The 27,417-nt window shown below is 39.2% G+C and overlaps 1 protein-coding gene across 2 annotated transcripts in view; it reads left to right on the plus strand.

The window, feature by feature from the left end:
- The first annotated feature begins 1,010 nt into the window (after positions 1-1,010).
- The window catches only part of BEAN1 (brain expressed associated with NEDD4 1), a 61,244-nt gene continuing 34,837 nt past the window's right edge, over positions 1,011-27,417 (plus strand). The window contains exons 1-3 of one of the 2 annotated variants that reach the window (XM_037409090.1): positions 1,011-1,281; positions 2,326-2,400; positions 14,489-14,623. In XM_037409090.1, coding sequence (XP_037264987.1) covers positions 1,119-1,281; positions 2,326-2,400; positions 14,489-14,623 — 373 coding nt within the window. In that variant the 5' untranslated portion in view covers positions 1,011-1,118. The remainder of the gene's footprint in view (positions 1,282-2,325; positions 2,401-14,488; positions 14,624-27,417) is intronic. The other variant, XM_037409091.1, reaches the window with a different exon arrangement.

Consider the following 27,417-nt stretch of genomic DNA (forward strand, 5'->3'; position numbering starts at 1 on the left):
AAATTCTTTACACAAAGACCAGAGCCCACAAGTTTTACATCCACCCCAAACTCCACTACAACTCTGAACACATCACTATGGAACCAAGGAGATATTAAACAGCCTAGATATCGACAGTGAAGTTGTTCCAATGTGAAAGAACTTGCTCTCTGGACTACAAAGCCACCCAGGGGCAGGGAGGTAAAGAAGGCTGCCTACATACTCATGGAGTATCCATTTCCACTGCCCTCACTGACAAGCAGTTCCAGTGGGACCACTCTGCAAGTGCCTGCAGGGCTTAACGCATTCACAGGAGACAGAAACTGCCAGTATATCTCCGTTCCTAAAAAACCCCAAACTGGTGACAAGGCGTGCCAAAAAAGGCCTTGTTCCTTGCATTCTTTACCTAAGCAGGAAATGGCATGCTTTCCTTAAGAGGTAGACAAACCAATTATGAAAGCTCATGTTCTTTTAGTACCCACCACAACCCTATTTTCTCCGTCTCTCGCACTAGGGCTTTAACATTCACAATGAGAAACGTTTCCAAGATCCCTGGTAACAAGTCGATCTTACTACAGTAAAGTGGTTTTAGCTCCTACTCGGACTACATTCTTCTCCTGGCCCCGATCCAGCTACAGCGACTTATTTCTTCTGCACTGCTCGGATAATCCCGTCCATCCCCGCGGGTTTATTCCCAGGCAGTCCCCTCCCTTTCAGCCCCACGGGCTGGGCTGGACTCGGCTTTCAGGAGCCGTTAACCCCGTACAGCTCCTTACCCAAGCTGCAAATCCCCGCAGCATCCCTAACGCTTCCCTTCCCTGTCCGCGGGGCCGGTAGGAGGCCGGGGGAGGCGCGGAGCCGGGGTTACTGCAGGCCCCGGGAGCTGGGGAGCACCCCCCGGCCGGGTCAGCCCCCCCATATGTGCAGCCCCGACCACCCCGCCGCCGCCCGGGCCGGCGTGTGGCCTGCGCCGGCCCCGCCGCCCCCCGCCGCGCCCCCCGCTCCGCTCAGGCCGGGCCGCCGCCCGCCCCCCGCCGGCTCCGTCCCTGCCCGCCGCGGCCGGAGGCAGGGCAGGGGAGGGGGAGCGCCGGCCGGCCCCCGCGGGGCGGAGGTCACCCGCCTGCCCCCGCCCTCCGCCCATGGGCGCCGGCTCCGTCCAGCCGCCGCCGCTCCGACCCCGCACGCAGGAGGAGGCGGCGGGGCGCGTCTCCCGGCGGCGGCTGCGCCCGCCTCGCCGCCCGCCAGCCTCCCGGGAGCCGCGGCGGAGGCGCATGGAGACGGCGGCGGCGGCGGCGTGCTGGGGTAAGGCGCGCCGGGCGGCCGGCGGGGCGGGGGGCGGCCTCCGCCGGGCAGGGCTCTGCCCCGGGGGGCGCGGCGGGGCGGGCGGGGCGCCGGGCCGGGCCGGGCCGGGCGGCGGGGAGGGGAGGGGACGGGAGGCGAGGGCCTGGCTTCCGCGGAAACTTTCTGCCGCTCGGGAGCCCCCTCCCAGAAAAGCAGCAGCACCCGCCGGCGGGGCCCCGGGCGGCGCGCAGCCGGTTCTGAGCGGGGAAGCCGGGGGCAGCTCGGCGGCGGGGGCGCGGCCGGAGGGGCAGAAGCCGGCACCGTCCCTGTGCCCGTCCCCGTCCCCGTGGCACAGGGGCCAGCACCCTGCCCCTGGGTGGAACGACAGCGCAGGCAAAACCCCGCACAGATGCCGTGTTACATCCCACTGACTACCTGGAGCTCCTGCTTTATGTGCATCTGCAGGAGCAAACAAGCCCATCTTTTAAGAAATCTAAACATTTTGTTATTTAGGGTTTTGCGTTTTGTTGCCTGCAAGTCTAAATCTTTGAAGTGCAAGTTATAAATATTAAAGCTTAAATGCATAGGGGGAGTACGTGTATCAAATTTTAGAATAAATTTATTCCAACCCAGTTTGACACACGCGCCTAATGTATTCAGGATGCACTTACACAAAATAGCGAACAGTTAATTTTACAGTTAATTTTACAATGGTAGGTGCCTGCTTCAGAGACTGGTGAATGACTTAACAACAATAATTAGCATATTTATATAACACATTGTTGTTTGTACAGGGGGGGTTGAATTTGAGAGGCACTGAAATTATATAGAATATTATTTCCTGAACTGGAGTGATTCCTGGAAGTATGAAGCAGTGACTTGCTTGGTTTTTTCAGCCCCATTCAAGCTACATCTGTGCGTATGTTCAGTCTGAGGCGTGTAGTCCTGCCCCAGAGAGAGTGGGTGCAGGTTAACACCACGAGATGTCTTCAACTGGCATCTGGTTGCAAAACAAAAACTAACTGCTATTAAGGGCTTTTTTTTCCCCATTTTTTCCCTCCTTAGTTCTTTTCTTCCATCTTCCTCTCATCTCTGGAAGCTCCATCCATATTGGAATAGGCAGCAATTATTCCAATCTCTGTAAGTAGTCTTTTTTTTTTTTTTTCCCCCTAACTGCATTAATGGCATGCCTTGCGGTCATGTACAGCTGTAGGAATAGTATATTTAAAGTCCTCTAGCAGATAAACATCAATCCATTAAAAAGCATATAGCTTCCTGACTAAGAAAACAACCGAGTTAACAGAAATGGACTTAACCTTGTGATCTTTATACAGACAAAACTCACAGAAATGAATGAGAGAATTGTCTGAAATAGAGGACGATGAAGTTTAGTGTCAGGTACAAGTACTTCATTATTTCCTTTTTTTAAAAAAAATCCTCCTTTTCAGCATTTTCTCCCACAAAAACAAATTAACGGATAGCTGCTAAAACTGATTTACAAATTAAGCACACTGACAGCAGTCAAAATTTATATTGTTTTGGCACTCAATAGTGAAACAAATGTGGCTAAAAATTACTTCCAGTTATTGAAATAAAACAATTCCTGACATTTGACTTCCTTCCACTCTCCTTTTTATGACTGACTTTTGTAGTTATTACATGAAAGTTTTTTGAAAAGGAAATATTATAGGAGCCAGTTCTGCCCACGTCACTGGTCCTATTTTGGCAGAAAACCACATGTATGCAGAGAAGCAGAGTAGCATGCCCAATCTCTTAGACAAAAGAATGCCTAATGATAAAAATACATGCACAACCATTAAAACAACCAAAATACCTCTCAGAACAAGTGCTGCAGCTCAAGAGCCACGCTGAAATGCTGTAATTAGATTAAGACTTAAGTAATAACTTTCAAGCCAAGATGCCCATCATGGTTGAGAAATCATATGATTACACCCAAAGTTTAAAGAAAGAATAGGCAAAAAGTTATTTTTCTTACTTTGGAACATACATAAAGGAACAACAAAGTCAGACAGCTATTATCATTCCCAGACTAGAAATATTATCAAGCTTAACGCTTGCTGCCACAACCTACCAACTTGGAGAAATTATTCATAGTGTCAGGACCAGCTTCTGTCAACACTAGATATTGGTAGGACCTCACCCTAAGATAACTTTGGAAACTAGGAGCTGAGTTTAGTTGGTAAATCTGAAGACAGTACAAAATGAAGTAAATGCCAAGTGTTCTCTTTCAGATTGCCTGGTAATCCCTTAAACTGCCAAAAAAAACATGTTAAAGTTGGGCTCAAGAGCAAGTGCAAAATTAGTAGCTACTGATTAAAGTCCTTCACCTTATCTGGCTACCTAATAGATGACCAGGCATCACCCAAGTTGTAGAAAATACATAATAACAATACAGAAATGACAAGAAATTGCAAATGCTTACATTAGTGTAGCTACATGTGGCAGTCTACTCATCTATTAGTGAACTGCTTGTAGACTTGGCAAAAAAATAATTGTGTGCTTATGTTATTACAGGTTAATATTGAAAAAATACTGTTTAGATTATTTTTCCACAGAACTGTTGGTTTTACATTATGCATTTCATAGTACTTCATTACGTATTAGGCAGTATATGTTTAGTTTAGGGATTCATATCAGAATAACATAATTTCTTACCCATTCTTTGATTCCATGATCCTTGACCCTTAAACTCAGATTTTTCCCTGCTATTGCCCCTCCCAGAGAGACCACTTCTTCATGGCAAGACAACTTTGTATTGCATTAACTTTAGATTAGTAGAGTTTTGTAATAGAACTATTTCAGCAAACAGTTCAGTGTAGTCTTGAGTATTGCCCTGATTTCAAAATGGGTACCTATGTCTCTTCAAAATTAAGTGTTCTTTAGACACTATTTTTGTTTTACTTTGGCCTTAACTGGGTACAGTTCAGCCAGGCCAAACATTCTGGCCTTCTACACAAGGGCTATCATGTTTAATTACTAATGCCTAGACTATGAATCGTTCCACTGACAATAACAGATAATATTAACACAATGCCATGTGGGCATTAACTAGGAAAAAAAAAAAAAGAAGAAAAACCCCAAACAAACAAAACTGTGCCTTGTATTATGCTTTTATAGTGAACAACTGAAGAGACTGGTGTTATCCCAGGTTGTTACTATATACTACAGGAAGGAGACTACGTAGTGGACTGTTCAGCTATAAGAATTCACATATATCAGGTCCTAGACCTGTTTACTCTCCCAACACTGAATTTCCTGAGCAAGAGCAAAGGCCCGGGAGCAGGACTGCAGCCCTTATAAGTTGGCTGTGCCTCAAGAACACTGACTGCTCTTGTACAGGACAAAGAGACAGTCACACAGGCAAAGGCTATGCAAGCTAATACTCAGGAATGGAGCCATGTGACTTCAACCACACAGTACAAAGGCAGGTTGACAGTTTCAGCATTAAATGGAACTTTCTGATCAGAAATAAAATTTGCTATTAGCTTTGTTGCTTCAGATGTTTCTACAAGAAACGTTGGATTTTCTTTGCAGTGTTTTTAGCTTTTGATCAGGTAGGTATGTTCAGTTTTTAAAGTAAAATTGTCTCTAGAAAATATTGATGATGATTTGTATAAATCATTATTAATCAGCAGTCATGAACCTCAGTCAGTGTTTCTAATACTTAAATGAAGGGGGCCCAAAACTGTCAGAGAAATAAAAAGGCAGACAAATGGTTCTACCCAAACTGCCCTGCCTTCCTGCATGCAGCTGCCACCTCCACCTCCTCCCCAGCAGTTCTGAGAATCATCTCTGAAGACACTGATTGTCAGCACAGGTAAAAGCAAAGAAATCAACTGATTTTTCAATCAATTATCCAGATTGCCAATACATATCAGCTATTATAAAAAGATAGTTATTTTACAACTACTGACTATATAGTTACATATTTAAATATTATTAATCTTTACTATAACCATATTAACCTATGTCTCTGCTGTTGCACTTAAAAGCACAAGGAATGTCCAGAGATACGGAAAACACTCATCTGGATGCATGGATCAGGAGAAACAAAACTATAAAATATTCAGACAGCATTTTAAATTCCAGCCTTAAGATTCATGTGTTATAACCCTTATAGATCTTACAAACTTACTCTTACTAAACAGAATTACCTCACAAAATCAAGAAGGAACAAAAGCATTCATACTGTGGCTCTCCTCTTTCTGCATGAAAGCCCACCTAAGCCAGGCACAGGGACATAGTTGCTACAAAGGAAAAGTGCAGAAAATCCTGATCCTAAAACCTGTAGGCCCTTGAGAAGACACTTTGTATGCTGTCCCTCAGCATTTGCTCACACAGAGTAACAGCACAGCTGGCTGCCAGCTGTGTTGTCATTGACTACACTGCTGCTAGCTGTGCTCCAAGACCCCAAGACGATGGTGGAAGGTTGAATAAAGTTTTACTTATAAACAAGGAATCTTTCTGTACACAATGAAAATAAAATACTGTCTCCACTGCTGCATACTAGAGAGTCTGTAGCTCTTGTTCTTGATGGCAAATGCTGTATTTTTCCCAGAATGGCTTCCAGAGTCAGCCAGTTTAACACAGCTGTCTAGAGGCCCAGTACTCAATGAACATAACTTCACGTGCACATGCACAGGTGGAGCCGAGTGCCTCAGTTCAGACAGGTGAAGAAACTGGGTGATTTTGTGTCTGTGCAAGTATCTTACAGTGGTTCTGTTGGCTGCACCAGACTTGAGACATGCAGAAAGACAAGAGATTGCTGCAAGCCCTTGCATGACAGCTGTGCTGTGAGCTGGTGTCCTAGAGAGAGTACATTACGCTAGGAAGTTTAAGAGACAGACTTAAATCTGCACCAAGACTTCTGCACCCCACAGCAGCATATTCCCTTGCCCTTCTGGGATGCCTTGACAAGTGTCAGTGATCAAAGCACCAACATTTACCACCCCTTACCAGTCTCTCCCTTCTGTAACAGAGAATGCCAGAAACCATGTCTGTGATGGCAGGCAGTGAAGGAAACACACTGTAATTGCCCCCCTCTTCCCTAAGTGCACAGCAAAGTTTAATCCCCAGAATAATCTGCTCTTTATTTTCCTTCACTTATTTTTTTCTCAAAGTGTGGATATTTTCTGAAGGCACCAAAGAGGCTTCCATCTGTCTCTCCTTAAAGGCATACCCCGGATCTCCCTACAGTTTTCCACATTGCACTTCAGGCTTTAATGACTCCAACTGTGCAGAAGGGAAAGGTGTTCAAATGCCTCCAGAGCCACACCTCAGAATTCTTTGTTCTTCTCCCCTAATAAGTCTTATCCCGCTCAGTATCTTTCTGCCATCAATTTATTTTATGATGGCTTGAAATCATCTGTTACATCAAGAATGATGGTTTCACCTTTTCATTTGTTAGACTGGAATCTGCACTAGGAAGGTATCAATTTCTCTCCAAGCATGACAATTTCTCATCCATGGTTATGAGGAGGTAGGCTGACAACTCTAAATCGTTAATTTCCACTGTAACTACTGACTTAATGATTTTGTTTCAGCAGCTTCTCCCAACTCCTGCCTGCTGATTATATTTTTTTGGTGGAGAGAATAATAGATCAGAGTTAATACCTATGTAACTACTATGCAAGAAATACAGATTACAGTCCAACTCTACTTGCTATCAAATAAATAGAAATGATGCTTTGGTTTTCGAAGGGGATCTCATCAAACTGGTACAAGCAGCCATGCTGAGAAATGTCTCAGAGAAGAGTAGGGGGGAGGTAGGTTTTAGAGGTGCTGAGCACTATTAATTCTGGCAGTCTGACATTTCATTATTATATAATGATTGTATTTGAGCTGTACATTCAAGCACCTAAAAACGTACTAGATGCCCAGATGCCTTTATGCAGAGCATCTTTCAAGGAGAGGTGGACACCTAAATGATTATGAGCTTTTGTAAAGCCTACTTTGAGTCTCTGTCCTCAGATGCTTTGAAAATTTGGCCTCGAGTCCAGAGCTGGCAGAAACAAGCAATCCATTTGGCTTTAACAGCATTTATGCAAACAGTGATTTTAGCTCCAGGACTTCATACCTGTCTTGCTAGAACTTCCTGAAATCCCTCAGACTGCTTTTTAAAAATAATGACATTATGTGACATTGAGACACCTACAGTCTTCAATGACCTGTGTGAAGATAATTCACTGGAGGATATTCCAGCCAAAGCCAGTTGATCACTGTTTATTGTTAATGCAAATACTGCTTCTACAACACTTTGGGTTTTGACCTCTTTAATTCTAAATTTCTTATCTTTTATTTGCTGGTTTTAGTTGCAAGGATGTTAATCCCTTTAATTCTATCATTAAAATGAGGATTTTCCTTTCAACAATTGTTTTGCTTCCTCATTAGAAGCATTATAAAAAGAAATAGTGAAATACATGCATTTTAAAAATGTTTTACTTTGGAATCTCTCCTATTGGCAAGTAATCTTTTTTAGTTCCATGGTTTAAGAGAAGCAGCTCTGTAAGCATCTGATCTTTACAGGTTTTCAGCATCCTAGTTTTATTCCTAGCTGCAAAATTGTTACAGGATGACTTCTACTTAAAAGACCCAACTAAAACTGAAGCTTTATTGTTCTAGGACCCACACAAAATAATTAGATTTGTCCTTCCAGATTGCAGGTGTCTAAATAACACAAAAGGTGGGAGGAAAAAAAAAGGTTGGCAGAAAAATTAATTGCTTTATATGACACAGCCATTTACAGAGAAAGCAAGGCTCTCCTGGCGCCTGGATTGGTATCTGTCCATTACTTGGCACTGACTTGCTAACAAGCTACTGCACTAGTTATTTTCTCTTGGAGCATCTTTGTCCAATCCCATACCTGTGTTTATTCTTGGACTTGAAGAAACAGACTTGCTGCAAGACAATCTCCAGAACATTTATTCTGCTTCTACTTTTCATATGATTGTTTTATGTAGCTGTATTAATTGTCCACATACAACCTATTGCCTGTCAGGCTCACACATGATAGAGAAATATTCTGAAGTTACACTTTATCTCAACGTTCAGTTCCCACTTACTCAGGATAGAAAAGTAACTACAGCTGGCCTGTACAGTTCTTCTAGTTAGATCACAAATACAGGTGGGTCTCCCTTCCACTGGAGAACCCAAGAGATACATAGAGATGACATATTTTTTATCAGAAAGTTACACACTTATCCTGAAACCAGGACAACACTTCAATCAGTAAAACAGCTTTCTGAGTCATTCTCAATCATTTAATGGGATGCTTCCAATTTTTAAACATTTAAAACAGGCCCCAACTTACAGAATGGGTTAAATCAGGAATTTCTACAGCAAGGACTCAGGATCTTAAAGAGGTGAGCTTTACAAAAGAGATCCCACATCCTCTAGGGGAGAAAGTAATACAGCATGTGGCAGAGCACCCAGCAGACTGCAAGGTATTTAGTCCCAGTTTGAAGATTAGTTCTTACTAGGATAACTTCATACTGAACTTTGCTTCTAATCCACACTTAGCCATCTCCTTTTATTAGCACCGTTCAATATTTTGGGGTAAATGCTCCCCATTTATGATTATTTACAAGTTAGACTACTGAGGTACACGATGGCCATTTTCACTTTCCAAAGGCACACAGTATGCAGCCAAGTCATTGGCCCAAACAACTGGCAAAGGAGCACAAAACTTTTTTTAATAAAGTAGGTTATAGAAAGCCCAACACAGAAAAGAAGAAACTGGAGTTTTTAGAAATTTGTAAACCATGTTTCCTTGTTGTCATCTTAATGTACTGCTCTGAAACTTGCCTCTAAAAGGTGCGGTGATTAGGCAGCCTACTGTGTGATCCTCATTCCCTGTTCAGCAAACAAATGTAAAAACCCTGCGGACTTGAACAGACAATAAAAGCTCTGAATGACAAACTAACACTCCCGCTTTGTTGCAGGTACCATGTTGACAAGTAGCCAAACAATATCTAGTAATTTGGTATTGTAATTATAATGCTGCCTCAGAGACACATCAGGAGAGGAATGTGAATCCAAAGCGATTTCTGTTTTGGCCTTGGTGCTAGAGAAAGAACACACATACGCTGCAAAGAGGAGCAACAAAGAATGGCTATTTGGGATTACTTTTATGCATCATTTGAAGAGTATGTTAAACTATGCTAATAATCACACTCCTCACACTAAACACATTCATGGAATCAAATGTTCCTTTAGAAAGAATATGGGACATTCAATAACAGATTGAAAAAACAGTTAAAATGTATTCGTGCTATTGTTTGTGTGCTGGACTGTGTGCTGTATAGTACTTTCTTAGCATCAGTCCAATCAGAAACTGTCCCAATGTTCAAGGAGAGCACAAAACCAGAATACCCCAACAAAGATTTTGTATATACAGACACTTTTAGAAAAGACTTTGCTTTTAGAACAGCACAATCCTAAATGGAAACATGAGTAGAAACTGTTCTTTCGCAACTCGATCCTGTTAGCCAACCTGAAAGGTGTCTAGAAACCTGATAGTAGTCTAAAAGATAAAGAAAAGAAAAAAAAGAGAAGGAATAAAAGCTACGTTCAGAGCTTTCAGAGCTACATCTCTGCTTCTGATTAAAAAAAAAAAGTTTCTACTGATGAAGGAAGCTGTAAATTGGAAATTTTCACAAAGCTGGAGACATAAGATCATACTTCAGGAGTGCTAGAGCATCTATAGAGGTAGAAAATAAGAAATTTTTCCCAGATTTTCAAACATAAAACTATGATTCCCAAATACAGCCAAGAACAGCATGGTAAAATGCAGGGCTAAAGGTATTAAGTATTAAGGTATAAAAGTATTAAGGTACCTTAATAGTATAGAAATGACATATTCTGTCTGTCCTCTGATTTAAGGTTACTGTAAATTCCTTTAGTTGCCGTCAACGCAACTAAGGAACTGAGGGGCACAAGAGGTCACCAGACAGATAAGAATCTGTCTTCCTTAAATTGTGTTTTGCACAGTATTCTGTGTCATGCTCATCTAACTCATACAAGCACAACACAGCATTAAGCATCAAACTAGCATGTGCCATGTGTTGCTTATTCTCTCATCCTTTTGCCAAGCTCAAAGAGTTACTAAATCATCCCTGTGTCACTGGAGGCTCCTTCACCATGACTATCTTCCCACAGCTGGCTACAAAGGTTTCAAAGCCAAGCTGCAAGCAAGAACGAGGAATAAGTTTTTGACAAAGTGCAAAGGGTTACGCTGCAGAGAGTAGTCCCTGCTGGTGGATGATATCAGGGCATTATCAGACTCAGTGGTTGATGCAAGAAGTGCGTACCCACTTTAACAGATATATATAACTCAAAGGTCATTTGAATTAAAAAAAAAAAAGTGATATTGCCAACATAGGAAAATACAAATTTGGATAATATACAGTAGCTCTAAACTATCACATGTAGTTTAATGGTGCAGGTTAATTTTCAACTTGTGGATTAATTTTATGCATCACATTTTCATAATATTGCATCTTAACCTAAATTTGATATGATCATTTTGATATTCTTAAATTACTAATTTTCACTTCATAAATCCATTCAAAGGCATGCTGATTTAGAATACAAACCTTGAAAACAATCAACATACCATTGCATGGCACACTCGGGTTGGGAACAGGTGGGCTTAGAACTGGGAAGTGTTTCTCTGAAACAGACTTTATTAGCTCCCTGGCATCTGCAGAAAAAAACTGTTTTCAAATAAATTTTACTTCAGGGTAAAACACACTTTAAAGACAAAACACTTTGTGCTAATCTCTATTGAGATAGAAACATAATCTTGGAAAGTAATGCATCTTGTCACAAATGAAACTATCTGTCTCAAAAGAATTTTCATTGCATAGAATTTAAACATTGTTATTTGTTCAGTCAGTACCAAACTGAATCTGATGCCTACTTCTGTCTCTGCCTCCTGCATGACTATAGGCCTGTGCCTCAGTTTCTTCCTCAAAAAAACATTTACATATTTTCAGTCTTCGTGGGTTTCTTGGTTATTTTGCAGCTCACCTTGAGAACAGATGAAAGATTTGTATCATCAGGATTCACAAAAGACAATTTACTTTCACTACACCTGGGAAAATTTCCCAGGAAATACAGCTTTATGGGATAGGTTTGCACACCCCCTTTTTTTTAACCATCATTGTCCCCCACTGCTTTTCAGTCAAAAAAAAAAATTGGATCTGCCCATATAATTTCTTACAGCTTGCAATCTTAATGGTTCTCCCTAAAGATAATAAAACATCGCAATGGTTTTCTAGCATTTTCATAAAAATAAAATAAAAATAAAGTGACTTAGTAGTTCAACAACAACTAGCAGAAACAGAAAGCATATTATTACTTTCTGGACAAGAAAGAAGAGGCATTTAAGTGACCTTTGAAGTAGAGCCAGTAAAGCGGTGAAAAGTAAAACAGGAATTTTATTTTGCAGGAACTGTAGAAAACTTTCTTCTATCCAAAAAGTAGTGAAATCGTAGCCAGTGATAGGGAATTGGTTTGAGCTAGTAAAAACAGGAACAGTGAACAGAAAGAAAGGGTGTAGACTGGAGCAAGTCCAAAGATGTTTAAAATAATTAGGGCAACTTCAAACTACATTCCAAACTAAACAGACTTTATGGAAGATACAAGTAAGTGAGATGCATGCCAGGACCACTGATTCCAATAAATTTGCTAATATATTATTTTTTGCTTTTGCATAATTTTCTTCCAGTCAATTATGTTTTGATATTTGCAATGACTCTGTAACCAGTCTAAAGTTAACAAAAGTTGTTCCCCATTTACACAATGACTACATCTGGTACCACAAAGTAATTATTGCTTAACTGCTTCTTCTGTAATATTTTAACTCAAAAAAACCCCCACCACCAAACCAAAACTAACAAACAACAACAACAACAAAAAGTCATCGGACCAGAATCCCCACAACTTTAAGCACTGGGAATTCTATGCCATTTTACCCCAAAATTGTCTGAGATGCCTACCAGAAATACAGTAGTCATTTGGGAAATGTACTGCAAGTTGTTCTGAAAGTATAAATTGACATGATCTGATTATTGGCTTCTAGACTGCAGAGCTGACAGGTACAAGCGTACAATCATAAGATTTACTTTAACAGAATGTTGTCAGTGCTGGTGGTATTTATTAATGCATTTGGGGGTACTGACATCTTCTACTGGAGCAGCTATGTGCAGAATTGGAAACCATGAACAATTACTCCAAACTGCACGATTTCATAGCTACGAAGGACAACAAAATGGTTTCAAATTAAAAATACCAGCTGAAACCAGGACAACTGGAGAGCAAACAAAAATGTGATGTAGCAGAACTGCCTGTCTTCTGTTGGGTACCAATTTGCACACCACACTAGCCTTTCAAGGCCTAGTATTTTTCAAGTTGGGCTTGAACTTCTATTTGCCTGTATTTGTAATGTTTTAGATTGTTCACATAAAGTAACCTGAACACTCTAGAGTAACAGCTCTAACACTCTAATGAAATTTAAAGCTGAATTCCAGAGTCTTTCTGCACAAAGGTCTTCCTTGCCAAACTTTAAATCTTTTTATTTTGTTACTAATGAACTACTTTTTGTCTGTTTTACTTCTTTCTCTTTCTCATTATTGGAAGGCCCTACAAAACCATGCAACCAAATTATGTCAGTGTATCCATTTGCACACTCAGATGCACTTGGCAGAATAGGGTTTCCTTTTATCTACCATCAAAACAAGACCAGTTTCAATAGCACTACTGATGAAATGTGGAAAAAAAATTTATAAAATAATCCCATCTTTGAATAATGTAGGAGGTTTTTTCCCCTCTTTTCCTAGGTAGCTTTCTGACTTCCTGATCCCCATGAATTTGTTTGTTCCTTACAGTATGTTAAAAGATTTTTAACCTAACAAACTGAAATACATTTATATAACAAGTTCTTTTTCAATTATTTGCTGTGTGTTTTAGATGGTATGGTTGCTAATTGGCATTCCGTGGGATATTTTGTATTGTGCAGTTAATGTGTCCAAAAAAAAAAGTCAAGATATAATCTTCCTTGCATAAAGATTCCCCAACTCCTTTTAAAATTTTGTATTATGCAGCTGCTGTTTGAATGCTTATGGACATCAAACAAAACAGCTGTTTTGAGTAGCCAGTGAAAGCTAAACACCTGTTGCTTGCTGGCATTGCATTTGCAGTGACCATGCTCTCCCCAGGCGTACCCGCATCACTGCTGCACTAGGAAGGGTGATCCTGTTCAGATTTAAGAAGTGATGACACTCCCAACCAGCACTCTCATTTCTTGTGCAAATATGTTTTGCACAGAAGCACGGCCTGAAACCCTACTTTTCTTGTTACAGGGCTTAGACTGGTATCATCTCTCCTTTGAGAGTTGGAAATTCCTGTTCATGCATGTGTGTATGCATAAAGATAAAAGAAACCACAGTACACTATCAAAAGGCAAGATAAAAATTACTCCTTTTCCTTCTTTCTAGGCAGAGATGTGTGATTCAGTTTTTTACTCAGCCCCCAAGAATCAACAGTAGGCCTGGGAAGCATCTTCAATCTTTCAACTGAGGAGCTAGTCAAAGATTTGGCTTCATGCAGAGCTGCAGACCCTACTGTATAGGATTTAATGTCTCTGCAAACCCAATCTAAGTTCATGTCTCCATAAATTTACCCAAGGCTTTACTAAGACGATTCAAAAAATCCTTCCCCGCTCTATCAGACTGAGTTCCTACCCTTAATTGTCAAACTGAAAAGGGATTGTGAGTTATACTTACAGCTAAGAAGCCCTTAATCCAGTCCTTCAGGTTTATGCAAGATAGCAGATCTCTTTTTTCCCCCTCATTTATCCACTTTGTGTGTTAAGCTGGGGCAAAGGTGGATTATTTGGGTTTGGATGTTAAAGCATGTAAGTCAGTAGGCTAGGTGCCTCAGAGACATGGTACCCTTGTAATTTCTTTGGTATGCTTCACCTAGACCTCATCTGTCTCAAACACTATTTAAATGATCAGCAACAGCAGTATAGGAAATATTTGTCTGAGTCTGAGACCCTTTTCACACCTGACAAAGAGGAAAGAGTGTTATGATCCACACAGGGCTTTCAAAAGCAGAAAGATTGACTTTCAGGAGACTGTGGCTTTGTTGCTTAGGATGGAGTTGCTTGTTACACAAATTTATCTGTTGTTTCTCCTCCTTTCAGATGAACAGCACATTCTGCCTTGTAAGAAAGAAGAACTACAGTGTGGTGACGGACTCTGTCTCTTAAACTGGCTGCGCTGTCACTATAAGAAGGACTGTGGCAGAGACTACATGTCCATCAAATTAACATGCTCAAGTGAGTTACCCTTCACTTTCCTAAGTCATGACACAACATCCTACTAATGTGAACGCATTTGCTCACCAAATTGGTAGCAATATACAGTTCTAAACATTAGATTTGATCTGGCTTTGCTGTTGCAAGGATATGGATATTTAGAGGTTTATTTATTCATATGTCTAAATCATTTATAGTGCATGCTGATTTCAAGTAGAATGGTAGACAAATACTAGCAGTAGTGGGAATGGAAGATTTGGTCGAGTTCAAAATGCATTAATCTAATGTATTGTGAAGACTGCTGCTCTGGATAGCCAGTTGAGGTGCAAGAAGAAAGAAAAGAAAAGGAAAAAAAAGCCTCAAAGGCAGTCACCATTGGTGGAAACAACTAGACACTGGCAGCTCTGTGGAGCAGCACTGCTGGCCAGGCCCACTCCATTTGCAAATGTTAATGTGAATACACAAACAAACTTCCAGCCAATTGCAACAATATTTGGGCAGGGGAGAGGTAAGATTTACTGTCATGTCAGAGATACCTAGTGTGTTTAAAAGAGACTTAGGGCAACTTTTGTAAACAGTGCAGAGAGTTTTAGCCATTTGGGTTTAGAACCAGATTTGTTGCAAATAAGTTGAAAGGTGAGTTGGAGGAGCTCTGATGAAAAGTGTGCTGTAATCTCAGCAAACTTGGTGATGTAGCCATCTCAGCTTTTTCTGTTCCTACTTTTAGCTTGAAATGCACAAGTAAACGTAACGAGCAACAGTTTTAACTCTTGGAACCTTCCTTGTAACATACCCGTTTTGTAACTAGCAACATCTAAGAGGATAAATTACTTTCAGACCTCTATTCTACATGATACAAATAGAAGGTATCACATACTGCTGTCGCTAATTACTTGCCAGAAATATTTGCAGACTTGGCCGTTTTAGTCAACACATCATTGTACACAGGAGAACATAGTAGCAATTCTGCAAAAAGACCAGAAGTTAGAACAGAGAGACAGATTGAGAGCTACTGGCAATACACTTCAGATGAAAGTAAACAAATGAGTTTTAGGAGTGAGCCTAGTATGCTCCATCCTCTAATTTCATGGAGGCAAGATAGAGCTAATCCAAAGTAAAACCCTCTGAAACATGCACAGTGTAGAGAGCAGGTGTCAACACCATTTAGTCTCCAGATCCGTGCTTGTCACAACCCGCTACCTGCTTTACAGTGGAGTTCCAGCACTCATGCAACACAAGCACTCTACAGAATTGATCATAGTCCATTAAGTAGAGCAGGATTCAGGTCAGATCCATGGAGCATGAAAGCTTATGAGTTTATAATGGAGAATTCAGAAGGGCTACAGTTAACATGCATGGGAGGACATACAAAACCTGAATTTAGGCAAGACCTCAGGTTCTTATGCTCTTAATTCCTAATCTAATCAGCAGATATTAGAACTAGGCATGTGGTTTGCTTTTTTCGCTGAGAAAACATATTAAGTGTGGTTGTGGAAGATTTAATGGAAACACATCAGTTTTGATGGTCTTGCATCTTGCCTGTACCACATGAAAACCTTTCGCCAGCTTACATTGCACAGAAGTATATGTTATTTTCTGCCCTTCTATAAAGTGCATAAACTAAGTAGTGAGTGGCAACAAGCTCTTTTTAATATATGTAAATATGTATTTTTTCTAAATGCAAAGCTGTCATTCAGTGCTAATAAGAAAAAAATACAATGACAACTGAGTAAAATAGAGTCAAATAGTCACAGATTTGCTTTGAACATGTTACAGTAGTTAAGAGCTCAAAAACACAAACCCAACATATCATTTGCAGTAGTTACAGAAGCACACACAAATCAGAAATTGCCTAAAGGAAAAATTCATTATTTTTCCTTGGAAAGACTGATTTGTTCTTCACAGATGAAGCTGAGAGCAGAGTGTCATCCAGCAAGACACTAACACCTGTCACTTTATATATACTTCACAGACAGAGAAATGTTTCAGACGAGTGCCGAAGCACCTTTATCATGTGCTGGTTTTGCTGAACAGCAGCAAGACCTGTTAGAAGATCAGTACCAACAGAAAATCTACACAGAATGACTATGCAATTAGATCAGGTGTACCATTTCCTTCAGTCTCATACTGTCCAGAATAGCACTGCTACCTAGTAATAAAGCACAAGGCAGTGACAGAGCTAGATGGAGTTCAAAAGCTGACAGATTTCCATAGGCAGTTAGCATTCACATCAGGAAGTCACATCTGAACATGCAGCTAAATAAGCACATGAAAAAAGTACTTGTATATAAAAAAATAATCCTTTTCTGACTAATCTATAGGTAACGTATAATATATATATCAGGCTGTGTGTATTTATAAAAATAGATATGTATCATCTTTATTCTTTTTCTTTCTATATATGTGCACAATAGAGGCACTCCACATGAGTTACTTCTTGTTCTTATTTCTAACTTTCTGCTTTTGTGATACTAACATCTAAACATTTAGCCCATAGGTTAGAAAACAGTTTCATTCATTCAGTCTGTTTCATCCTAATACATTTTAGAATTTCTTGGAAGGATCCAAGAACCTGTGGTGCCCACTGAAGGCAATAGTCATTTAAAGCACTACACCCTTGAGCCATAAAGCATGAATCAAAATATCAGGCTTTTAGATATTAGTTACCATTATTCTTTCTCATCTTAAATGTGTTACTTTTAACTTTACAGTTTATGCGTTTCCATTCAGTATTTTAATTTTATTTTGGCCAAGAAAAATTCATCTATTTCATATGAAACCCACACATAATAAAAAGAACAGGTACCGAGAAGGAAGTGTAGTTCGCTTATTGCATGCTCTTTTATTAAAGCACTAGTAAGAAACATCTTTAAAGCTTATCTCAATCATACAACCTATCCAATGATTACCTTGTGTGTCCTTGGACAATTTGTCATGCTGTTTAAGGAAGCTGATTAAAAATGCAAATAGATCTATCAAATGAGAATGTTGTTTTCTTCTTTTGATGTTTTCAAGAGACATAGGGACTGTCACTTTTTATTTTATATATATATATAAATAGTACAAATTTACTTTCACATTATTATTTCAACAACCTGAAAACCTTTTGGTAAGTGGCATTAAGTCACTTAAACTTGTTTTTTTAACAACAGGTAAGTGCAGTGTACTACAGCACTACAGCTATCAAACTGTCGCTAATAAAAAATGTATGGCCATCATCTCCCCACATATGTTTAGAGGCCACATCTGCATTCCCCCACACTCATGCACACAAATTCCCAGTGAAAATTTTGACCTTCTGCTAAATTTCTGTTTCTTCAAGGACAAAAACTGACAAAATATTTTCTGAGTCAAAATGCTGGTAGTCACCAGCGTCATCGCTACTCTGTGTATTTATGAATGCATATTACTAGCATGCAATAGAGCCTGCTACTACTTGTAGTTGTGATGAAATGGGAAAGGAGCTGTTGACTGGGCTTTTTTTTTTAACCCAAACAAAAGCTATAGTCCAAATTTCTGCCGTGCAATATGGTACTCCTAGACTAAAAATGCCTCAGTGAATGCTAAGCAGATGTTTTGAAATTGTTTTCCATTGGGGTGGAAGTTTGGAATTGTCATGATAAATCATAATGCAAAACTAGTATACAGACAGGTTAAAATTTCCATTTTCATCATGTTACAAATTAGTAATTTCAGCATAAAAAATAAGAAAATAAAGTTATATTCCACCTTTTGAGCTGTCTGTGAAAACAGCCCTTGTCAAAGTTATTCTTAGCTATGGAAACTGAAAATCGTGACATGCTGGAATTTAAATCCCTTTCTATTGCTTAAAGTAAGTTGTTGGAGTAGTGTTTTTATCATCAATGATTTTATGCTTACAGCCTGAAATTATGCAGAGGGCAGTGAAAAGCTTAAGCACGCAGCATTAAATGTTATTAAGATTTGAGAGGATCTTCCACGGTGTACAGTTCTTCATCTAGCATTTTTGTGTATCCTGGGAGCTGTAGATCAGCTCTTGCCTGCAAGTCAAGCTCTGTCAGTTAAAGACTGTGCCATCACAGTTGCTCACCTCCATCTACTAGGAATCATCCTCATAAACCAGTTGATGGAGCACTTAAAATGAGTACTCCCTAATCTGGTGACAACACCAGCTAGGAAGGATAGGTTTATATTTAAATAGGGGGGTTGGATCAGCTCCTCAGATTTTGTCAGCAGCTGGTTAGGAAATTGTCTGTGAGCCTCAAGAATTAGAGGGAGAATAACCCTTGGCAAAAGGAGAAAAACTGTCACAGAGAAGAGGGTAGTATCTTCACAAGCATCTGTTCTGATTGAAGCATAGCTTGTTGAAGCTTGACCCTGAGAAAGTAAGCCCGAGATTACTTCCTGAGCCTAAAATTCCCGAGTAGGAGGTCCCCATTATACTATAGAGAGAGCAAAGTGTCCATAAGTGCCGTTCAGATCACAATCCTTGCTTCTCATGGAAGGACTGAACATACAAGCATATACCACTGCACTCAACAACAAGCAGATTAACCCTCTGAACCCTGCTCACAAGACTGTTTTCCATGTAATTAGCAAAGCGCTTTTGTGATACGATCAATTCATTACATCACCAAGCGGCTGGTGATACTGTCACATAGTGCGCAGAGTTCTATTTCTTAAATTCATTATATGGAATATTTATCAAAGTCCAAAAAGAATTTCAATATTGATAACATGCTTTACTGTGTTACTTCGTTTTACTCTTTTTATTTTAATTTTGTTCCGCTTCCTTCCCCCACCTCTGGCCTTCTAAAAACCCAACATACCTTTTAGTAAAGCTGAAACAGCAGTAATAGTACTGTTTCTATATGACAATTAGTGAATACACAACACATAAACTATAAAGAAAACACATATCTTTTGGAACCATCTTGAAAAACCTGTACAATACTATTACTTTCAACCATACATCAACACGCATCAAACTAGAAAAAGAGAACCTTTTCAGGATCTTCTGAAAACCAGTACAGTTCACTCCCCAGTAAACACCTACAGTCAGGACTTAGGTACTTAGTTGTTTCTACTCACAGGCAAGTCTGTCATCAGCTTTTGAAACTGCAGAATAGGACTACAGCTATACAGGGATTCCCAGGGAAGCTGATCACATGCAATTTTATTTGGCAAAGCTGGAATAAAACAGCAATTCAGTCTCAGCTATCAACTCGTATAATAGAACAGTCACCTAGAAGAACTGGGATAAAATACAGCCACCAAAGTAAAAGGAAGGGATGTCTTTCCTATTGCCCCAAGGAAATTATCCCATCAATCTGAAAAGTTGTCAATCGTTCCTATCAACACTAGAGCCCTTAAAAATGCATCACAGAAGCATGGTGGTACTTAGGTTTAAACTCTTAGCTCTGACGTGAATATTCAGGCCTTTAAACAAACACGCAACTTCAGATTACAGAATCCAAAAGCATGGAAGGTTGTGCTTTGTGCAGGTTTAAAAACAAAAAGCTTTTCCATAGTATACCCATTAGAAGTTTATTTGTCCAACAGTTTTCTTTTTCGGTCTGAGAAAGCCTTTTTTCTTTACACAGAGAAATAAATGGCCAAATTCCTCAGTCTGTTATATGTGCTCACTGTGCATGTACATTCACTGCTGGGGATTTTGGATGTGTCATTAGCTAAGGAAAATGTGCAAGATCTACTTCTTAAACACTGGCATTACATCAACCGCAGAAGCAGACTAATGACAGAGTGAAAGGGAAATGACTTTCAAATCACCTCCTGCCCACTGTGTCATTATGGCCTGACCTAATAGTCTGGATTCACGTACTTAGGCGTTGGGAGGGAATAAAGTGAGAACCTTTTGTTCTAGTATGTCTAAAATCAGATACAGTAGCGTCTGTAATGGGGGCTCCTTCTACCAGTAACCACTACCATGTGGTCTCAGTAGTCATTTAGAGTGAGATTGCTTTGTATCAACTATGCAGGTAAGCAGGATCTCAGAAATGGGAAGGGCAAAGGAAAAAGAGATGCTAAGAAAGGAGTTCAGAAATAAATACCTAGGAAAGGGGGAAAAGCAAAACTGACAGTTCTTTCTCAACTGTATTACAGCAGTTTTACTGCCATGTAGCTCCCTGAAATCTCTTGTGGCTTACCGCTGTAAGACACAAATGAGGCCATGGTATTTTAAGGATATCCAGCACTGTTGTGGACAGTCCAGTCACACTGGAACTGTTGACGTTATTATTTGTCCAGTTACGACCAAATGGCAGAGACATTCCACTTTTCCTATTTGAGATGGTGAGAAAGATTCCAGAGGGGTTACACACAGAATAGTAGTTATAGAGGAAAGATGGGCTATAGAATTTTAAGCATCCTTTCAGACAGGAAAAGCTTTGCAGCTAGCCACAGTAGTGAATTTTTAAGGGAAGGGAAGGGGAGAGAAGGGGAGGGGAGGGAATCAGGAGAATCTTGGGTCCTCAGAATCAACATCCACAGTACCTACTGAGAGTAACAGTGGTGAGTGATGCTATATTCCAGGAGAGATGTCCATCATATGTTGAGCATCCTGCTACAAGATGGAAAACACCCATGCTGTCACCACTAACCATGGTCTAGTTGTGGCAGGAAAAGCCTCAACAAGTGGTGGAGCAAACCAGAAAAATGTGGGATAAGTTATTTTGAGAGGAAGGAATCTTTGTTGTTCTGTAGCACCTTGCACATCCAGTTTCCTAACCATGGTTTCTAGGCGTTATAGTAACATAAGTAAAGAATATCAGTACCAGTCAGTGTGTTGAGCCATAGCTCCAATATTCCTAAAATGTCATTTATGGCATCACAGTAATCGACAAGCTACGTGTGTGCATTCATAGAGATGATTCTTACACAACCAACCGTATATGCTTACCAACAGATGATGTGTGCATACACATACACAAAGCTCTGTAAAAGAGATGCTTTAACTCAGAAAGAAAAAATAAACTAGGCATTAATTTCATATTACAGAGTTATAAGTCCCCACAATTAAGTTATTTTTTACCCTCCACAGTTATCTTGGCTTTCAGAGACAAAATAGTTACTACCTTAGCTTACTCTGAGAGCTTAATTTTAGCATCTAAGAAACAAAACACTGGCATAAAAGTATGTCTTTTAATGTGCACCTACCATGAAATTCGGCCTAATGGGAAAGAATATGAACTATTTAACGTGTATTTGAAGAATGAATATATTTGCCTATTCCTTCCTGTATCAATCAACCAGAATCACCACATGAAAACATGCATTCTTGTATCTTTCTTCTTCTCTCTTTCTTCCCCTTCCTTGGGCTCCCTTTTCTTAACTTGACTGGCAGTGATTTTTCACTGTTAAATCCTCTTGAATCAGAAGTAGAACCACCGCTAAGTCTTAACAAAGGCATTGTACTACACGTACTCAAGGAAAACTGCCCTGACAAGCAATGCAGGGATTTGTTCCAGTTGAGAAAACAAGCTAGTATTTCCCTTGCTGTAAAAGGAAATCAAATCTATAATCTTTGCTCAAGGGTTAACCATACATTTCTCAGAAAATACACCTAGCAAAATAGTGTTGACCTGTAGCACTTAAGATGTTCTTGCCTTCACCTACTTTTTCCACTCCTCTAGCCAACCATTTAGCATAGAAGCTTCCATGCACGCAAAGAATTTAGCTGTCTTTTAGTATCTCAAATTACCTATGTGCTTAGGGTTTTTTTTAAGGCTGTATCTAGAGACTTTCCTGAAACTATGAGAAAGTAGTATTAAAGGCTAAAATCCTGCTTCAGATTTAAACATACATTTTCATGGGAGCCAAAAAATCTGCCCCACTGAAGCCAAACATAGTCATAACCTGTGCAATCATTGTTCCCATTTCCAAAAGTTACATGACTGGAGTCTTTTGTACCAAAGAAATTGTCTTTTATGTCACTTGATACTTCTTTTTTTATTATTGAAGTAATTAAACACTACATAAAAACTTAAAGTAACTCTGTCATAAAGACTTTACGTAAGGCTCATTTTAAAAGGAGCCAGGTTTATGTTTGTTCTAAAAGCTGCACCTACACAGATAACCCCACACATTGCTTTTCTATTAAGTACCACAGGCCATTTGGATTAATAATCTCCATCACTCTCTATGCAGCTTTATATAAAATCATGTAAGTAGTCCTGCCTATGGAAAGCTGTATCTAGATAATCCTGCCTAGAGTCAGCCAGGATGGTTAACATAATTTTGTCACGAGACAGTTGAAGGAAGTATGTTTGAATACTCTCCAGACTTTGATTGGGGACAGTTCTTGTCAGAAAAGCAGATTTCAAGGGAGGCATGGTACTGCTATTTAAACAACTATTAGATTAACATAACATCGCTTGAGATAATAGAGTGACAACAGTCACTCTATTTTAACCTAATGAATGCATTCTTTTGTTTCCATTGGTTCCAATTCCATAAAATGTCCTTTTAAAGTTATTCTAACTGAAGAAAAGGAATTTGTCATTTCACAATCTCCTTGCAAATTTGTATTCAGGCTTCTCCTAGTCCTTGCAAACAGTTTCAGAGAAGGTATAAAGAACCTCTCAGTACAGGTTTACATACTCTAGCTTTCCAGTGGAGACAGACAGGTACTCAGGAAGGTGACTTGATAGAGGTTCAGCCTGCCCTGTAGATGCATCCAGTCTTTTCTAACTGCCCAAATGGTAGACCTAGAAAGTAGTGATTCGTAAAATAAGCTCCAAAGTGAAATTCCAAAAGTGGGTGAATAGTTGCCCTTAATCTGTGCGATACTGTTATGTACCACTGAAATAGATATGAAACCTAGTTTTAGTGATCTGAAGGAAACACAAATGGAAGGCATGTTGGAGGCACTGTCTTTACAGGAAAGAACTCCGAAATCAAGAGACCCAGTCTGTCCTGTATCTGTCAATTTCTTCCCAAAAAATCATTTCATCTTCCGTTAACTTCACTACTTCTCCTAGCAAATGTGCATAACTACATTTGTCAGCTTTGAATATTGCAGTAATATAGGAATCCTAGCACTCTTATGAAGCAACAGAATTATATTCCTTATATTCAGGAATATCTTTATATTATATTTATGTTATATATTATATATATTACATATTATATAATATATTATATATATTATATCATATTTATATTATATAATAGCTTCTCTATTAGGAACAACACTTCAGCATCCCAAAAATAGATAAAGAGAGGGGGGAAGGAAAAAAAACCACCTGTCTGTATCTTATTCAGGGGCACATTAGTAAATCAGTTCTTACAATCTTGCTGACTAATTCAGGCTTCTTAAGACATCAAATTGTTCATTGTAATGATAATTTAAACAATCTTTGTCATGCAATTAAGTTCTGAATTCAATGCTACTTGTTACTCTTATTTCTTCTTTCTTTGTTTACTTAAAAGATGATGCTTTGGCCTCCAGTTTCATTTCATGAATGCTCCAAAGAACTGAAATCTCTTTCTGTTTTATTATGAAAATTTAGATTGTTGCAGAAATTACTATCTACTCTTTCCCTATTACAACAATATGCAGCCTTCTGCATACAAAAATGCTTTTGCTGGACTTGTTTATAAATTTAACGTGCTACCTTAGTCTGGGTTACCAAAACTAATGACAACAATATCCTCTTCTCTTACAACTTTTATTCATCCTTTCTAAGGATTAATTTGAAAGACTGCTTCTTACAGTGTTGTTGTGTTTATTTAGCATATTTTTCTCTTATTTGCTGACATTAAATTTTATTTAATGCATATTGTATTGCCTGCTGAGGGTCAGTATTTGTTAATCTTGCCCGGTATAAAAATCCTACTCACATTCTACCAACTTCTGTAAGCAGAAATGAACAATGGACGTAATTGAAATAGCCCTCAAGTAAATGTTAATTAGAGCAGAACTTTTATCTGTATAATACATCTTTAATTTAACAACTTATCTTTTTATAAGCATGCAGCAAAAAAGAATAGAGAGTTTAGAAAATAACAACAAAGCATAGAAATCTGGCATACAATAAACATAGAAGACAAGCCTGCACAGCTCTGGCACCTTTTGTCTCCTAGCTAGAGGAATTAGCAATGGCTAATGGAAATCAGTAGCCTTAAGAAAGGAGTATGATCAGGTACTATTGAGCAAAGACGCCAGTGTCAGGTCTTCCTGAAATGGGACAGTTATTCTGAGGATGACCTCTCTTGCCCCATGAACTTAGAAAATATTCAATTCTGCTAAATACATCTATTTTCAAGGTAGAGATAATAATACTAAGTTATTTGATAGGATATAAAGAATTACTAGTTCAGTTTCATAGTGAGAAATTATCAGTATTATTGTGGTATTTTGAAATATATTAAAATATTTCTATGTGCGGTTGCATTTTTTTCAGGAAGAGAAGCTCAGGTTTAAAAGAGCAGTTTCTATCAAGGCAGCTCTATAAACCCACAAACACAGACAAGAAACTACTCTAGGAGTTATCTTGATATGCCTTGTCCTTCATCTATAATATAAAGTCTACGAATTTTAGAAAAAGCTATTTTAAAACATTTCAGTAATTTTTATTATAACACTTCTACATACAAACTTTCAAAATGACAAGACAAGGAAAAGAACCCTTCAGCTAGGCAAATACTGTTCCCACAATGTAAATAGGCAAAACAGTGAAAGTTTTTGAATGTGCATCTCAGTGTTCCCTAAATTGGAAAATTTTGCATGAATAAAATCAAGAATGCATTTACAGTGCATAAACTATGAACATAAGCGCTTTCCTGAATTGAGGCCTAACTTCTTTTTCCACATTTTCTTTATTAATAAATAGCAGAATTCAGCTTTTTGGCACACTAGCTTTAAGAAACATGAGTTAGAGGGGAACATTATATGCAGTAAAATTGAGAAGATGAAAAACACAGAGTAAATAGAAAACAGGCAGTAGGGCCAGGGGGCATAAAGCCTCCTTGAAATCCTAAATTCAAATATGCCTTAAGTCACGACTGAAATAATTTGGTTGGTTTCATCTGAGTGGCTAACAGAAGAAGCTTGTTCATATCATCACATTGCAAGAAGTGTTTATAGCTGCCAGACTTTGTTCCAGAGAGAAAATTAGCAAATAAATGTATGTTATATATAAATACATAGGTAGGTTAGGAAAAAAAAAAAGTAATGGTAGAAAAAAAAATATTCTCCTGATCCATCTTACTAAGCATCATTGGAAACTCTCATAAACAACAGTAATTCACAGACCTGGTAAATGATGTTTATAAATGAATGAAACCCTGCAATCTCGTCAGTCCTTCTGCATAGGAGAGCCAGAGAAGCACACAAAGTGATATGTGAAAGGAAGACTGAAGAGTTCAGTCTAACTCAGATGATGCCTCTGGCCTAAAGCACTCGCAAGTCCTTCACCATCTTTGTAACACTGCACTTGCTCTAACAGTTAACATGGGAAAAAAAGATTCTTTGCTGGGAATTAAGCATCCTATTATAACAATTTCAGTGCAATTACAGGGTTAGCCTTTATTTTCCATGGATTCAGTTGTCTGGCCCCAGGAGTGCTAGAATAATTTGAAGTTGAATTATGTACCTGTCTGGGATTATGGATCTGCTTGGTGCTTGTAGGTGAGCCCTGCTACTGCAGCATGGCTCTCCAGAGCTGCATCAACTTAGTTGTTTGTGTTTCTGCTCTAGAAACAAGGCCTAGGGACCTGCGCAAGGTCAGGGTGTTGATTCTACTTCCAGAACAAAATTGTTGTGGGGAAGGTTTTTATTCACACAGTGTGCTTCACACCATGGCTGTAAAAAGTTGTGGTGACTTAACTCGAGGAATGGTGCTCTACCAGATGAGGGTCCGGAATGATTAATGCTGGCGTTGCTTCCTGTGTGCCTTTGCTAGTGAAGCCACCAGTCTGCTACTAAGAACAAAAACAAGCCATTCTGGGGATTCTCCCAGGAAAGAGAAATGTCAGAACTGACACGGTGATTGCAGTAATAAGCTGTGTTGGCAAAATTCTTGTAGATGTCACCAAAATGTAAATGAACTCCACTGACTCAGGAAAGCAATCTCCAGAAGAGACTTAGAACTTAATTGCATTTAGCAGGGAATTACAAATATCATTGTTCTCTCTCCTCCTCTCAGACTGAAACTGTTGGCTCAGCATCAGCAGTGCAGAGATGCATTTCTTTTTCTTGAAACTTGTTTAATACCAAGAGAATAAAATCTATAACCTTGTGCTTGTCAGCTAGCTCTTCTTAACACATACTTTGCTGCAGAAATCCTGATTCTCAATACGAGGAATGTAGTATATGATATAGTACAGCAGAAATGTAGAAGTACATAATTGGTACAGAAACAGAGGTCAGTCAGTCGATGAAAATACAAGACATGTTCATTATGTCAATAAGATACAGCGAGGTAAGTCCACAAGCTTTTGTTGAGCTCCAAACAGTTTCTTGCACTGAGTACTACCCTGGAGATACTAGTCAGCATGGTCTTCACAAAGTACCATAGAAACCCTATTCTAGAAATAGTCTGTGGAACATGAGTTAACAAGAAAGACAGTAAGTTTACTTGATGATAAAATTGCATGAAAGAGATATAACACAACATTTTAATTTTTCTTGTCTGGAGAAAGGAAACATCAGGATAAAAAACAAAATACACAAAGACAGTAGAGGAACATTCCTTACATTTCCTACTTTTTAAGAAATATAAAGCAAAATACGAAAAATTCTAACAGGCATAAGCATCATACTTTCACTGTGAAGAATAAATAACACAATAAGCCCCACTACAGAAGAGATCAAA

Source organism: Falco rusticolus, chromosome 15 (assembly GCF_015220075.1).
Source record: "Falco rusticolus isolate bFalRus1 chromosome 15, bFalRus1.pri, whole genome shotgun sequence".
NCBI classification, from domain to species: Eukaryota; Metazoa; Chordata; class Aves; order Falconiformes; family Falconidae; genus Falco; species Falco rusticolus.